Source organism: Coregonus clupeaformis, chromosome 35 (genome assembly GCF_020615455.1).
Source record: "Coregonus clupeaformis isolate EN_2021a chromosome 35, ASM2061545v1, whole genome shotgun sequence".
Classification (NCBI taxonomy): Eukaryota; Metazoa; Chordata; class Actinopteri; order Salmoniformes; family Salmonidae; genus Coregonus; species Coregonus clupeaformis.
Genome location: NC_059226.1, coordinates 10,056,039 through 10,073,396, shown reverse-complemented (window position 1 = coordinate 10,073,396; position 17,358 = coordinate 10,056,039). Strand labels below are relative to the sequence as shown.

Here is a 17,358-nt window from a genome sequence, read left to right as displayed (position 1 = left end):
ACCTGAAGCTATAAACTCAAAACGTTTCACCTTAGAGACTCATTTTCTCCATTCAAACCACAGACAATCCTATTAAGAATATCTGTATTGTCCTATTGTTACAGCAGCTTAATAAACATACAGATGTATCCAAAACAGTTAAACAAGAGTAGCAATAAATCAATGCAGATACAATAAAAGGTACATAAGGGAATCATTTGGAAGTGGTTGTGAGGAAATAGTTCGATCTTTCTCCTGCAGGTAGCCTGCTTTGTCACAAGATGTCCATCTCCATCCTCAACACACACACACACACACACACAGGATATCTTAGCTCAGTGCTGTGTGTGTTTATCTCAGTGTTTTCCTGTGATCTTAGTCAATGTCAGAACAGTTTTGTATTTTTCTTTGAGAGGCTGAGACATGATAGGACTTCTGGACGTATTGTTAATGTTGCAGCATGTAGTTGATGGCATATGTTTTTATTACAACCATGTACTGACCCTGTTATTTTGACCGAGCTCTCTTGTCCGTGGCAGTGACTGTGCCCTCGTGAACCATTTTCTTGACTGTGCTGTCTTGTCTGTGCTTTACTGAGATACATACAGCTAGCACATAATGTTCTCAGAACCATATGTTTCTTAGCACTTGGTGAGAGCATGGTTGTCCTATGGTTATTTTGCATACAACCTTCCCACAACTTTCTGTGAATGGTGCAGGATAGTTGCTTGGCTGTGGAACATTCTCAGCACATTAAAGGAACTTGACAAACATTTTTAATTTTCTTGATATTTCCTAAAGGTTCAAACGTGGTTGGATTTAATTTACATTTTGGTAATGTTCTAGGAACGTCTCCAACTGGTTTAACATGGGGAATATTCTCAAATAGTTCAGAGAACGTTAAGAAACAACGTTCTTCAGTGGGAATTACAGTACTTCAGCAGAACGTTTTCTATGTTTCCTCATGGTTCTATTTAAAATCATGTTCTCAGAACATTAAGAACACTTTCCATAAAAAACACAAGAAAACATTAGTAACGTTCAAAGAATGTTCTAAGAATGTTATTTAAAAATATATACATTCCGTTCTCAGCATCAACAAAACTTTCTCTATCCTCTTTCTTGTTAAGTGTGTTCAGGTGTGTAGGCCGTGCCCAGTAATTGGCCATACCTGATCCTAATGAGTGCTTGTTTCCTTTGAAATGGGGTCTGTTTGAATAGACTAAAATAGACAGCTTTGTATGAGTAAAAAAAAACATGGAACGCTAGCTCAATCCTGGTGGCGCAGTGGACTAATTCCATGGATAGAGAACATACACTACATGACCAAAAGTATGTGGACACCTGCTCGTCGAACATCTCATTCCAAAATCATGGGCATTAATATGGAGTTGGTCCCCTCTTTGCTGCTATAATAGCCTCCACTCTTCTGGGAAGGCTTTCCACTAGATGTTGGAACATTGCTGCGGGGACTTGCTTCCATTCAGCCACAAGAGCATTAGTGAGGTCGGGCACTGATGTTGGGCGATTAGGCCTGGCTCGCAGTCGGCCTTCCGATTAATCCCAAAGGTGTTCGATTGGGTTGAGGTCAGGGCTTTGTACAGGCCAGTCAAGTTCTTCCACACCGATCTCAACAAACCATTTCTGTATAGACCTCGCTTTGTGCACGGGGGCATTGTCATGCTGAAACAGGAAAGGGCCTTCCCCAAACTATTGCCACAAAGTTGGAAGCACCGAATCGTCTAGAATGTAATTGTATGCTGTAGCGTTAAGATTTCCCTTCACTGGAACTAAGCCCCAACCATGAAAAACAGCCCCAGACAATTATTCCTCCTCCACCAAACGTTACAGTTGGTGCTATGCATTCATGCAAGTAATGTTCTCCTGGCATCTGCCAAACCCAGATTCGTCCGTTGGACTGCCAGATGGTGAAGCGTGATCCATCACTCCAGAGAACGTGTTTCCGCTGCTCCAGAGTCCAATGATATTTACGCTCTACGTGCTGCAGCACTCGGCGGTCCCGTTTTGTGACCTTGTGTGGCCTACCACTTTGCGGCTGAGCCGTTGTTGCTCCTAGACGTTTCCACTTCACGATAACAGCACTTATTCTTGACCGGGGCAGCTCTGGTGTCACGTTGAAAGTCACTGAGCTCTTCAGTAAGGCCATTCTACTGCCAATATTTGTCTATGGAGATTGCATGGTTGTGTGCTTGATTTTATACACCTGTCAGCAACGGGTGTGGCTGAAATAGCCGAATCCACTAATTTGAAGGGGTGTCCACATACTTTTGTATATATAGTGTAAGATCATAGGTTAGAATATAATAATAATAATATAATATGCCATTTAGCAGACGCTTTTATCCAAAGCGACTTACAGTCATGCGTGCATACATTTTTGTGTATGGGAGGTCCCGGGGATCGAACCCACTACCTTGGCGTTACAAGCGCCGTGCTCTACCAGTGACACCATGCCAAAATAAAAAATAAATGTGTTTGCATGATTAATGCCTAAGCAATTAATTTCCATGTGTCATATCTGTGTTTCAAAACAGTTAAAAACAGTTAACCCAAACTAAGCTAGCAGTGTTATTAAAAGTCTTATTGAAACATGTTCTCAGAACGTTATTTAATTACCTTCAAATAACCTATCATTTCTATTCTCAGAAGATTAATATAACCTCCCAGGAAAACTTTCAGGGAACCATAGTAAAACCTTCTCAGAACCTCCTTGCAACCTAAAAATGTACATTCCCAGAACAGGCAACATTTTCACTTCCGTTCTCAGAAAGTTAAAAAAAAAACGTTCAGTTTTACCGGTCAGGAAACTTATGGCTTCGTTCCCAGTACCAATGGGAAACAAAACAATTACGCTCCCACATCTTCCAAGGAACCAAATGTGCTAACTGTATCCACTCCCCCATCTCTCTCTGCATACTGTGTTTTTAGCAATCTGCTACAATATGACAACTTTTGTTTTGATACAAGATACAGTCCAACAACAGCCTTACCATTACCATTAGCAAAAAAATTAAGTGAATATACAGTACTTTGATAAACAAAGTGAAATTGAATGGTTGTTAGGTTGTGAGAGCTGATTCACCATGTTATCATCGAAGAGCATTACTGTAAACTGCTATTGTCATGTGAAAAGCAGGAAAAGCCTGCCTGTTACAATACGTCCCATTTCCCTGGGTGTCCATATGTTAGTCAGTTATCAGAGGGTTGATGATGCCCCTTTGCGTCTCTTACAGCTTCACCCCGGCATCTTGTGTTCCATCAGTCAGGGGGCCATATGAGGAAGCATGGTAGCGTGGTGTGGCGTCTGTCTGTGTGTCCTGGCACTGGGGTTGTGTTGGTTGGCAGATTATGACTCAATATAGTAGAGAGATGGAGAGAGAGATGGAGAAAGAGGGCGCCTGCCTGCCTGCCTGCCTGCCTGCCTGTCGGTTGGTCGTAGTGGCTTCTGACGGAGGGAAAGGGACCTGACTGTTCTAACAAAGTGCCGAACTGTGTCACTAATACCTGGTTGGACTGGAATAAGGGAGGAGAGAGAGAGAGCCATTAAAAATAGAAGGAGGAAGGGTTGCGTGAAAGAGGGAAGGTTGAGAGAGTGGGAGAGAAGGGAGGAGAAGAGGTGAGTAAGAGAAATAAGGAGATGGAGAGAGAAGCAGAGGAGTGGAGGGAAGAAGAGAGGAGAGGAGAACACAGGGGAGGAGAAGAGGGGAGAGGAGAACATGGGAGGAGAAGAGGGGAGGAGAAGAGGGGAGAGGAGAACACAGGGGAGGAGAAGAGGGTAGAGGAGAACAGGGGAGGAGAACAGGGGAGGAGAACAGGGGAGAGGGGAATAGGGGGAGGAGAAGAGGGGAGAGGAGAACACAGGGGAGGAGAAGAGGGGAGAGGAGAACACAGGGGAGGAGAACACAGGGGAGGAGAGGAGAGGAGAGGAGAGGAGAGGAGAGGAGAGGAGAGGAGAGGAGAGGAGAGGAGAGGAGAGGAGAGGAGAGGGGAGAGGAGAGGAGAGGAGAGGAGAGGAGAGGAGAGGAGAGGAGAGGAGAGGAGAGGAGAGGATTGACCTTGAGAAAGGTCAGAGACACCTGCCTACTCTCTGAGATTGTCACCCAAGCAGCAGCGGCCTCCCTCCGTCACTCCCATCATGCTGCAGGACTGTGAGGAGGCAGTTGCTAGGGCAACCTCTCTGGTTGCCATGGAGATTGTTATGTGTGAAGGATCAGTCAGTAGGACACAGACTGAGGGGACTTGTCCGAATCGCACTGCGCCTGCCTGCACGTGACTGCCTCTGTTTGTAACAAAACACATTCCACTGCCAGTCTTCAAGATCCGCTCATGTTTGGTGGAGATATCACTACATGAAGTCTATGCAACATTACATTTTCTGTGTAGCCATATGGAACATATTTATCCTATTCATGCGTTCAGTGTCTTTTTCTCACCTACATTCCAGCAGACACGCTCAATTGTACAGGCAGGGTGTGAAATCATCACCAAAAGACACAGAACATGATGTAGAAAATGGCAGCCCTTCCACCAATGCTCCAACATGCTGTTGCTTTGTCAGGCTCCTGCAGTGGTTGCCTGTTGACAAGGTCATATCGTGCTGTATGAATGTTGTATAGTAAACGCATGTGTTCTTTGTTAATTCTATTTCACTATTATACAGTAGATGTATGATACATCAGTATCAAACACAATGAGCCCCCAATTAATATTTCGCTAATTGTTGACATTTGTGACTGAGGTTAGAACCAATGTACAGTATTCGTCTTTGTTTACTGGTATGACCTGTATCCTGATTGAGGTATAGTGGTTAATAGTAATAATAATAATAATAATTTGTTATATTTCTCACATACACAAGTACGTATTACAGTTTTTGTCAATCACGTTGGTGCAATTTTCACAAGTATGTGGTACATTTTCACAACTCTAAGCACACATATCTAAACAGATCAACAAAATGGCTCATGTTTCAAAACTCTAAGCACATTTTCAATTGACTGAGTAGTACAACAAACACAAATTAACAGTCACTTGTTCACTGCACCAAATCACTCCTTCAATTTGGAAGCATATTCAATCGAAGTATCTGCTTTTCAAAATGCAATATTCACTTTACTTTTGATATTATTTTCTTGTCATTTGTTAACAATACAATTAAGGAAAATTATATTTACCATCTACTATTCTTTCTATTCAACACTTCAAAAAGAACCGTTTCTAAATGTGTATCTTGTATTTTTTGCTATTGGATTAAATGCTAGTTTAAATGACTAAATGGTAAGCCTGATGTATTGGTGACTAAACAAAATGTTCTTATAGTATTTCACAGAAAACAGATTTTGCATGAATGACTCAAGGGTGAAATATGTGTTAAACTCCAATAAATGCACAATCACAAGTTTAGAGTTTTGTACTTAGAGTTTTGAAAATAAACTACTTAGAGTGCCTTGACCTTTTCCACATTTTGTTGCGTTACAGACAGTTTTTTTTCCCCCTCAGCAATCTACACATAATACCCCATAATGACAAAGCGAAAACAGGTTTTAAGACATTAAAAAATGTATTTATTACAATTAAAAAACGGAAATACCTTATTTACATAAATATTCAGACCCAACAGGACAACAACCCTAAGCACACAGCCAAGAGAACGCAGGAGTGGCTTCGGGACAAGTCTCTGAATGTCCTTGAGTGGCCCAGCCAGAGCCCGGACTTGAACCCAATCGAACATCTCTGGAGAGACCTGAAAATAGCTGTGCAGCGACGCTCCCCATCCAACCTGACAGAGTTTGAGAGGATCTGCAGCGAGGAATGGGAGAAACTCCCCAAATACAGGTGTGCCAAGCTTGTAGCACCATACCCAAGAAGACTCAAGGCTTTAACCACTGCCAAAGGTGCTTCAACAAAGGACTGAGTAAAGGGTCTGAATACTTATGTAAATGTAATAGTTTTTGCTTTGTCATAATGGGGTATTGTGTGTGGATTGATGAGGGGAAAAAAACAATTTAATCCATTTTCAGAATAACGCTGTAACGTAACAAAATGTGGAAAAAGTCAAGGGGTCTGAAACAATGTGCCAAAGTGATTGAAAAAAAACATTAATAAGCATGTGTGAATTGGAAATGTGTTTTTTGCATATCCCAACTCCCCCTGAGACACCCAGGGAGCAATTAGGGTTAAGTGCCTTGCTCAAGGGCACATCGACCAAATGTTCATCTTGTCAGCTCAGGGATACAAACTAGGGACCTTCTGGTTACTGTCCCAATGCTCTAACCACAGATAGAGCCAGATGTTTCACCAGATATATACAGTGGGGAGAACAAGTATTTGATACACTGCCGATTTTGCAGGTTTTCCTACTTACAAAGCATGTAGAGGTCTTTAATTTTTATCATAGGTACACTTCAACTGTGAGAGACTGAATCTAAAACAAAAATCCAGAAAATCACATTGTATGATTTTTAAGTAAATAATTTGCATTTTTTTGCATGACATAAGTATTTGATCACCTACCAACCAGTAAGAATTCCGGCTCTCACAGACCTGTTAGTTTTTCTTTAAGAAGCCCTCCTGTTCTCCACTCATTACCTGTATTAACTGCACCTGTTTGAACTCGTTACCTGTATAAAAGACACCTGTCCACACACTCAATCAAACAGACTCCAACCTCTCCACAATGGCCAAGACCAGAGAGCTGTGTAAGGACATCAGGGATAAAATTGTAGACCTGCACAAGGCTGGGATGGGCTACAGGACAATAGGCAAGCAGCTTGGTGAGAAGGCAACAACTGTTGGCGCAATTATTAGAAAATGGAAGAAGTTCAAGATGATGGTCAATCACCCTCAGTCTGGGGCTCCATGCAAGATCTCACCTCGTGGGACATCAATGATCATGAGGAAGGTGAGGGATCAGCCCAGAACTACACGGTAGGACCTGGTCAATGACCTGAAGAGAGCTGGGAAAAACAAAACCATTAGTAACACACTACGCCGTCATGGATTAAAATCCTGCAGCGCACGCAAGGTCCCCCTGCTCAAGCCAGCGCATGTCCAGGCCCGTCTGAAGTTTGCCAATGACCATCTGGATGATCCAGAGGAGGAATGGGAGAAGGTAATGTGGTCTGATGAGACAAAAATAGAGCTTTTTGGTCTAAACTCCACTCGCCGTGTTTGGAGGAAGAAGAAGGATGAGTACAACCCCAAGAACACCATTCAAACCGTGAAGCATGGAGGTGGAAACATAATTCTTTGGGGATGCTTTTCTGCAAAGGGGACAGGACGACTGCACCGTATTGAGGGGAGGATGGATGGGGCCATGTATCGCGAGTTCTTGGCCAACAACCTCCTTCCCTCAGTAAGAGCATTGAAGATGGGTCGTGGCTGGGTTTTCCAGCATGACAACGACCCGAAACACACAGCCAGGGCAACTAAGGAGGCAACTAAGCTGAAAGTCCGTATTGCCCAGCGACAGCCCCGAAACCTGAAGGATCTGGAGAAGGTCTGTATGGAGGAGTGGGCCAAAATCCCTGCTGCAGTGTGTGCAAACCTGGTCAAGACCTACAGGAAACGTATGATCTCTGTAATTGAAATCTGTTTCTGTACCAAATATTAAGTTCTGCTTTTCTGATGTATCAAATACTTATGTCATGCAATAAAATGCAAATGAATTACTTAAAAATCATACAATGTGATTTTCTGGATTTTCTGAAAATTACAGACCTCTACATGCTTTGTAAGTAGGAAAACCTGCAAAATCGGCAGTGTATCAAATACTTGTTCTCCCCACTGTACATCTGAAGCCTCCGGTTGGAATTTCCAATGCCCAGTGGCCGGAGAATATGGAGCGAATTGGAACTGGGCCGATATTCTGCAGATTTTCTCATCGAAGCCCAATCTCATCAAAGCCTGATCTCAATACAGTTTCCTTTTCCCAAAACTACAATCTGTTACAAACAGAGTGCACTAAGTATTGTAGATGTGATCTTTTCCCAAAGTTTTTTAAAAATGACGTTGTTTACAAGGAGTGCAAGGGTGAATTTAGTTATTGCACACGCACATGCTAGAACGTGCCAACAGGATCTCACTAGCTCGTGCTTGGCTCTGCCAACCTCCTTGCTTGTTCTGCCCACTATGCTTCATTTGCGCCCATTGAAAATGACACAGATGAACTATCTTGGGTTAGTTATAAATATATCTGTATGTAGTTAGCTAAAAAGGGATTTGTACAAATTTCCTTTCTGATGGACTATGACGTGCTGTTTTTAGCGTGGTATGAAATCCAGCGCGAACATGGGCCTACTGTACACATATAAAGAGAGTGGGGTCTCATTTTGACTTTGGATCATGCAGAGGTTGCTTGTTTGTTATTTTAAAAAAATTATATATATATATATTATATATTTATAAAAATATAATAATATGTTGCAGCTTTCTCTAGATATTTGTGGTTTTTTAGCAGTACTACTCTGAGGCCAAGTATAGCTTTGTGTCCAAGACTTTCCAGTTTTAACATTATTTAAGTAATTCAAGTATTCATTATTCAAGTAATATCTCTAACTTCTGTTTTCTCCTGTCCTTGGTAAAAATATCATGCTCTGCCTCTCTCCATCTCTCTCTCCCTGTCTCAATCTCTCTCTCCGTTTCCTCCCCCAGTTTAAGAGGATGTTGAACCGGGAGCTATCTCACCTGTCAGAGATGAGTCGTTCAGGGAACCAGGTGTCTGAATACATCTCCACTACCTTCCTGGGTAAGTCACACACCTCACCTTTCAACTGCACTCCTGACTGGATCTCTGTCTGTCTTCTATCCCTTATATACCTCAGTCCTCTATCCTCTATAAAACTGAACAGAGCCCTATGTATGTGGCTCTGGTCAAAATTAGTGTACTATATGGGGTGTCATTTAAAAATAGGGTTATATTTTACTTAACACTGACCAGTGTAATGCATTTATTTTTATTTAACATTTATCCACACTGTTAACCCCAATGTGCTGTCATTACTCAAAACTTTTGAGGAAACACGTTGCACTTAATATATCTGAGTACAGTTACTTAAAGTGATTTTGTAGTTATTAATCAAACCGATCGTCACTGTGACCTTGTAGGGGGTCCTGATTTGAGTTGTATCAGAGTAAAGCCACGCCTCCAATATAATTTCCCAGTGTACGTTGCCTTTTTGAGTGAATTGTAGAGTCACCACCCATGACTGTATTTGTTAGTGACAGAAACATGGTTGTTGAATTCGTTCATTTTCAGTCCTGTGTCCTTCACCAAGTGAATTCCTAGGCGAATGTTATCATTATAATTAAACATTACATATTTCATAAGGCCTTATTTTGAGGCCTAGCTTTACTCTAGCACAGTGGCCTGAAACTCATGGTTTACAGGCCACATCAGGCCACTTTCCCAAAATTCCCAGATTTTCAAAAATCCTGGTTGAAGGATTTCCAGGAATCTTCTAACTGGGATTTCTGGAAAACCTGGTATCAGAATTTTGCAACCCTACCTGCAAGTCGGATTATGCTGGCTTGCAAAGTGATGTGCAATTCCTATTGGAATCCAGCCAGAGTTAGGCTATCCAACAGTATAACTGTGTATTCACTCACAACCTGCATTCACAATGACTGCCAGGTTTAGGAACAGTGTGAGAAGACTACTACCTAAGCCATTTAAACTGGAACAACCATTTCAGTAACGGGTGAAAAAAATCTGACTAAATGATTGGATTAGTTTAGAAAAATGTATGTTATTTATCTGTGTGTAACATAGGATTAATCAATCAATCACTCAATGTACATACAAAAACACAGTATTAAATACAATTCCCCAAAACCAACCTGTAGTAGAGCATGCTGGGAAAAAGGTTAATTTGTTATCATAACTTTAAAAAATTAAGTTGATGTGACTTTTCATTTCATACCACATAAGCATTTTATGTAATAATTACTTTTTTATTGACTTTGAGTTCAACTTACTAGAAGTATTTGAGTAAAAAATGCCTTGGGGTTTACAGTGTGCAGGGAGTCATTTAGACCCGGGTCTCTTTTACAAGTGAGCCCTGTAATGATGCATACTACAGAGATATAGCACACTATAGGCCTTAAAATAATAAGTTATAAACGCTCATGCATGCTTATAACAAGCATTAGAAAGCATTATAGTTAACCTCTGACCTCCATGTCTCCTCCAGATAAGCAGAATGAGGTAGAGATCCCGTCTCCGACCCTGCGGGAGCGGGAGCGGGACAAGCCCATGTGTCATATCAGTGGAGTGAAGAAGCTGACACACAGCTCCAGCCTGTCCATCAACACCACCTTGCCACGCTTCGGAGTCAAGACTGAACAGGAGGACGCACTGGCCAGGGTACGGTATATCTGTACTGGATCTGGGATCTGTGGAACCTTACACAGACTCACACATTAACACTTACTCACTTTGAAGATGATTTAATAATATAATATAATAATATGTCATTTAGCAGACGCTTTTATCCAAAGCGACTTACAGTCATAAAATGATTTATCCAGATCCATTTTAAATCCAGATTTAAAATGACATATCCTCCTGAGACCCAGTGATAAAATGCTTTTTGAATTATAACTTTTTTTTACATCACATAAGTATTTGAACTGAAATAAATGTTACAATGTTTTTCTTTTTCTTTTTTATTGTATGTCCACTGTAGTGGACATTAGGATCCGGTTGATATTATATATGTACAATTTTACATTACAGTAAATGTGTACAGTAGGTCAAAAGCACAGGATATTTATTTAGCTCTTATTTAATGTGAAAAATATATATTACACTGCTGTGAAAACTCACCAAACTATTCCACAGATATTTACTTATGATAACACATTTGCATACTGTACATTCACCTTCTTCTTTCCATAAAATGTGCTAAATTGAGATGGCAGCCATTTTTAAAAAACAGGATGAGAAAGTTCAACATCACACCCCCACACATGATAACATATCACTGAAAACCCCAGAATGTCCTCTCAAAGGTACAACAGGATTTAACACAGTGGCATCTATGGCCTCAGAGATACGGCCCAAAAAACTATCTCCATTAGAGTGGACAAAAATGAATTGATGGGTCTCAGGAGGGATTCAATGGAGACATATGTCAAGTCAAATTCCGGGTACAGTATGTGTAAATGTACTTGGCAAATAAAGGTGATTCTGTTTCTGATTCTGATGTTGTCTGTTGACCAGGAGCTGGATGACTTGAATAAGTGGGGCCTTAATATATTTCGTCTGGCTGAGTTCTCCAATAATAGGCCTCTCAGCTGCATCATGTTCGCCATCTTCCAGGTTGGTGAAAAGTAGTGGTTTTATCCATTCGATTTTCAGGAAGAGTGGTCATATAGACTTAATATAGACTTTGCTGTTCATATACGTGTATAGGATCCTGAGTGTTTGTGTGACACGGTGTGTTCCTTCCCTGTAGGAGAGGGATCTGTTGAAGACGTTTCAAATCCCTGTCGACACGTTTGTGACCTACGTGATGACCTTGGAGGACCACTACCATGCCAACGTGGCCTACCACAACAGCCTCCACGCTGCTGACGTCACACAGTCCACCCACGTCCTGCTGTCCACACCGGCTCTGGACGTAAGAACCACATTTCACCACACATTGAGCCTACATCTAACAACAACTAACTTGAAGCACACAGCTGCACTCTAACTCCATCGCACATTCATGTCCTGTAGGGTGCTCTAAAATGTGATTGGTTACACTGTGTTCTATCTCGCTATCTGTCAGGCTGTGTTCACTGATCTGGAGATCCTAGCTGCGTTATTTGCTGCTGCCATCCATGATGTGGATCATCCTGGCGTGTCCAACCAGTTCCTCATCAACACCAGTGAGTCCTTACAATGGAGATAGGAGCACAGGAGGAGCCAGGATACTGTACAGTACAGTGCATTATAACTAAATAAAGCTCCTTAAACCACATCTCAGTTGAGCTTAGCCTACTAGTCAGTGTAGCACAGCTAATAACGTAAAAATAAAATGTCAGAGTCAACACTGTATGGTTTGGTCGGAACAATAATGTGAAAAGGGTGCTAGTGGGGTGTGTCTACAGGTGCTCTGACCCAGTGTGTGTTCTGTACTGACCCGGTGTGTTCTGTCTGTCCTCTCTCCCAGACTCGGAGTTGGCTCTGATGTACAATGATGAGTCAGTTCTGGAGAACCACCACCTGGCTGTGGGCTTCAAGCTGCTCCACGAGGACAACTGTGACATCTTCCAGAACCTCAGCAAGAGGCAGAGACAGAGCTTGCGCAAGCTCGTTATCGATATGGTGAGGCTCCTGCCACTCACACTCACCCACTAAGGGGCTGCTCTGCTGCCTCAATAAGGGGCGGGGCTTATACAAGTTATTTAAATGTTATTTTCTGATGTTTTTTATGTTTTTGTTTGACCTCCTCCTTTAATTGACCTCTCAAGGTGTTGGCGACAGATATGTCTAAGCACATGAGTTTGCTGGCTGATCTGAAGACCATGGTGGAGACGAAGAAGGTGACCAGTTCAGGAGTGCTCCTGCTCGACCACTACACTGACCGCATCCAGGTGAGCTTTCACCTCTGACCTCTAAACATTCACCCTGCAGAAAAAATGGTACTCCAAACTCAAATTGGAGCTGGAGAAAATGCACAACGCCTACTGTGCACTGGTGAACCCTGACCTTATGTGTGTGTCTGCAGGTGCTGAGGAACATGGTGCACTGTGCGGACCTAAGTAACCCCACCAAGCCCCTGGCCGTGTACAGAGAGTGGACTGAACGCATCATGGAGGAGTTCTTTAGACAGGGAGACAAGGAGAGGGAGAGAGGCATGGAGATCAGCCCCATGTGTGACAAACACACTGCTTCTGTGGAGAAGAGTCAGGTTAGGAAACACACACACAACACACATTTTGGCATCACTTTTAAAGCAATTATAAAAGCTAAATGCCAATAAATGCTTTTTTTAATGATTATTGATGTTTATAAAGGTAATCTCATGTTGCTTACACAAATTCCTTAGCCCCGTAATGTGCTTGTTATTAGTGTGATGTTCGTTTGTCAGTGTGTTTGATTCTCCTGGTGTTGTGTGCTGTAGGTGGGCTTCATCGACTACATCGTGCACCCTCTGTGGGAGACGTGGGGGGACTTGGTGCACCCTGACGCCCAGGACATCCTGGACACTCTGGAGGACAACAGGGACTGGTACCAGAGCACCATCCCCCAGAGCCCCATCTCCCCACCCCCAATCCCCCTCGGCCCAGACAAGAGGCTCAACGCCTGCATCGACAAGTTCCAGTTCAAGCTCACCTTAGACGATGACACGGAGGGAGGACAGGAGGAGGAAGAGGAGGAGGAGGAGGGGAAAACCACCCCCAATCACATGGTGCTGGACAGCAGTCAGGGAGAGGAGGAAGACAAGAGAAAAGAGGAGGAAGGAGAGGACAGGGTAAAGGAGGAAAGAGAAGGAGACATCATCGAGGAGGAAGGGGAAGCAGTGATGGAGGAGGAGGTGGAGGAGGAGAAGAGGGGAGTTCTTCAGCAAGCTCAGTTAGGGGTGGAGAGACACTCTGACACAAGCCTTGTGGAGGACGAGGAGGAGGAAGACTCATCCTCGCCAGCTGATGACACATGAGTTCCGCTCCTCTCTCCCTGGCCACACCCCACATGCACACACCACGCCCCTCTTGGCCATCCTTTATTTCCGATGGCCAAAAACCAAGATCAAATAAGACTACATAAACAATAGACCTTTAAATCTATTTTTCAAAAAGGGAACACAAATAATATTGCTTAAAGAAAAGCTATTTACACAGCAACTGTAGATTTGGAGTGGGAGCTGGAGGTGTTACTTCCAGCTGATGCTATGAGGAACTGCTATGAGGAGAAAGGGGAACATAGAGAAGCATTAATAATGGGCCATTGAAGACAGTGTAGCACCGGAACTGAAACACACACACACATAAACACACACAAACTCACACACACACACAAAAATACATGAATGCACACACAAACACACCTCACTCACACACTTTGATTAATGAAAAAAACTCTCAAGTCTACACACGAGAATGTGTGTGTGTTTGTGTGTTTGCGCATGCCTGTGTGTGCGTGTGTGTTTAGGGGACTCTGATTGGTAAAGAATCTCTTTGGAAAAAGCCATCTCTATATGGAGTATTAACTAGCGTCAGTCAGTATTACTAGTTCATGTTTGTTAGAATTCAACAAGAACTGTGTTTTTTTCTGAGTGACTTATTTTCCATTTCTGTCGGAAAGAAAACTACAGACATCTATCTATAGAGGAGGAATGGAGCGAGAAAAGAAGAGAGGATTACGTTTAATAAAGAAAGGAAGATGCTGTGATGAGGGGACCTGAGGGTCCCGCCCCCATTTTCCCTTTATGAAGAAGTGCTACCGGTGCAAGATGGCTGTGTGCTTTTCTGGAAACACCAGCTCCTGAAACATGGAGCTGTCGTGAAGCAATGCATCTTGGGACAGGAGTGTCTGCTTTTGTCTTCATTTTTGATTGTCTCTTGTTGAAAGATCTATTGTAACTGTTCATGATTTAATCATATTATTATTATGTGTGTGTGTCACACGCTCAGTCTGTTTCCGTGGTGACATATTTTCAGCTGTAAGTCTTCCTTTGTTGCTTTTCAAGGTGATGAGACGTTACCACTACCACTACACCGCCACTATTGCTGCTTGTGGACTCTCCAGTTTTTACATATGAAAATTATTTATATTTTTTACGTTCTGAGGATAAGCCATGTGATACTTTGGAGTATATGTTCTGCCTGTTTTCTATTTATTACACTTTTTGCTAAATATGTTTGAAGGATTATGATAATATAATCAGCAGCACATATTCACATTACATCTCTTACCCACTCACACTGTATTTATTCACCAGTTTTCACCAAAGCAAGAAATTGGAAACTGATGAGGGGAGAGGTGCTTTGAGAGGATTTTGTCAGGGTGATTTTTGTCAGGGTGATTTTTGTCAGGGTGATTTCAGGATTGGAGGGAATCGAAAGAACGATCTTGGCCAAAAAGGAGGATGTTCAGGAAGTCACACACAGCCATTCTTGTTACGTTTTAAGCTTTTTTGCCTTAATGTCAAATGCAGGATACATACCTGCCACTATGTAGATTTATAAGATATATTCTAAATATCCTAGTATATTTATACCATGTCTGTTTGCCTCTATCTGTGAGTGTCTGTGTGTCTATACACAATGTACCCAGCATCTGCATATGGACAGGAACGTTTTATGGCCAATATTAAGAATTTGTTGTGTTAGTTATGAGGGCGCAATAAATAGGCCAATTTAGCTCCAGGGAATGCAGGTAAAATGAGCGGTATACATATAGATGTTGCAGACCAGATGTAGAGTAAGTATATTTTCTCACAATACTTTTTCTGGTTGAAAATAACGTCTGTCTTGGGCTGGTTGAGGAAATGACGGATGTTATGTTGAGAGAGAGAGGAGAGAGAGAGCGAGAGAGAGAGAGAGAGACCTTTCTCTTGTCATGTGCTGTGTGTCATTACTCACTCACTAGAATCACCATCCTGGCTGTATGAGGTTATGGTCACAGGATTGATCAGCACAGCTTGAATAGGTCTCAGTTTGACTTGGAGTTGTTCACAGGGTAAAAAACAACAGCATGAGTATAGATGGTTTCTGCTGGTCAGTAACATAGCTCATCTAAAGAACAGCCTGTGCCTGAAGGAACAGAGGCCTGAGATCCGTCCAGTCCAGCTCTGTGATTGCAGCATTGCGGTGTCACCGCACAGGCCTTTAATTGTTGAAATGGGAATTCCCATGATGCTTCCCCCTGTCTTTGAAGATATATACGGCTTTGTTTTTCTGGCTTTTTGTTTTGTCATGAGCTATAAAAACAAATAGATGTTTAATTACCATTTTAACACAATACTGTAGCAATCATTTCTTATTAATAAATTATTCCGTTGATTAATTGCTGCCATTCTTTTTCAATAATGAAAAGAAAACCATGGGAAATACCACACGTGTTTTCTTTGAACAGTTTGTGTACAGTTTTTATTTTTGTATCATTCTGGTGGATGGTCTAGAAACTGAACTATAATGACATATTGATAATATAACTATTAGCGTTATCACAGCTTGTTTTGTATATCTTGTAATGTTGGATTGTAAATTAGAAATTGATTCAGGTCATTCTCATTGAATTGAATTAACGAAGTTTAGTTATAAGAAAATAACTAAATCACTAAAGCACTTCAGGCCACACCATCACTCTTTCCTTCTCTTTCTCTGTCCTTATCTTTCCTCTGTCATTTTTTTCACACGCTGAATTGTGTAAATTCAAATTGTATACAAAGGATTAGATGAATTAGATGGATTGTTTGAATCAGGATTAGATTCATCATCAGAAAAATGAAAATATTTTGTACCAGAACTTTAATTTAGGGAGGTTGTAGGGTAGACAATGTGGTTAAAGTAGTGTGTGGGTATGTGTTTGTTGGAGGAGTTGGTATTTATCTGTCACTCACTGGTTCCATTGGACCTGGTTTCAAGCCTTTTATTTTATTTTATATTGTGCTATTCCATGTTTGCCCATTCCATATTGCCCAAGTCATAATCTATGAAAACTATTCATTATCAATATGCCATGTAGGAGTGACTGTGAGTAATTGACAGATGTGTATGGGTGGAGCGAGAGGTAAAACACATGAGGGTTCTGAGAGAGACATTGCGAAGCCATTTTGAAATGAGCTCCACCGCACCTTCTTGGTCACTTTCGTCATATTAGACTCCCTCTGAGAACAATTATCTGGGCTTTAATTCATGTGTTACTTGTTCACAAGTTAGGAAAATTATATAAATGGAAAAAACACCATGAAATGATTGTAATATTTGTAAATGATATTGCTGTAATGTGTAAAATGTGTCCAAGTTATTTTTTATTATATTATTTTTATGAAAGGTTTTCCTCTGAGAGAACTGAGGTGTCATTTTGTGAATAAAATGCATTTAATAAGCAAACAGCTATATAATACAATTATATATCAGTATATTTTTTATTTTATTTCACTGTTCGGTACTGTAAAGTGTGTTAAAATTACAAATAAAGGAAGATTTTTTATAATATAAGCAAAGAGAAATAGCCTACTGGCTTTTATTTGTTGTCTGTGTAGGCTACTGTGTGTGCTTAATAATGGTATCAGAGATGATAAAAAAGGATTAGACTAAAATGTCAAGGTCTTCAATAGTCTGGTTTATTGTGGCCTCTACAGTGAATGTGAATACTATGCTTTCACACCATATTTTTCTTTATTGAGAATCGATGTATGAGTA

The 17,358-nt window shown here is 41.5% G+C and overlaps 1 protein-coding gene across 2 annotated transcripts in view; it reads left to right on the top strand.

Moving 5' to 3' along the window:
* The window catches only part of LOC121569074 (cAMP-specific 3',5'-cyclic phosphodiesterase 4B-like), a 33,015-nt gene extending 15,866 nt beyond the window's left edge, over window positions 1-17,149 (top strand). For both annotated transcript variants that reach the window (XM_041879698.2, XM_041879697.2), the window contains 9 exons: window positions 8,653-8,746; window positions 10,191-10,363; window positions 11,222-11,320; window positions 11,457-11,621; window positions 11,775-11,874; window positions 12,159-12,313; window positions 12,460-12,582; window positions 12,717-12,899; window positions 13,113-17,149. In XM_041879698.2, the coding sequence (XP_041735632.1) occupies window positions 8,653-8,746; window positions 10,191-10,363; window positions 11,222-11,320; window positions 11,457-11,621; window positions 11,775-11,874; window positions 12,159-12,313; window positions 12,460-12,582; window positions 12,717-12,899; window positions 13,113-13,649 (1,629 nt within the window). In that variant the 3' untranslated portion in view covers window positions 13,650-17,149. The remainder of the gene's footprint in view (window positions 1-8,652; window positions 8,747-10,190; window positions 10,364-11,221; window positions 11,321-11,456; window positions 11,622-11,774; window positions 11,875-12,158; window positions 12,314-12,459; window positions 12,583-12,716; window positions 12,900-13,112) is intronic.
* Window positions 17,150-17,358: the final 209 nt, after the last annotated feature.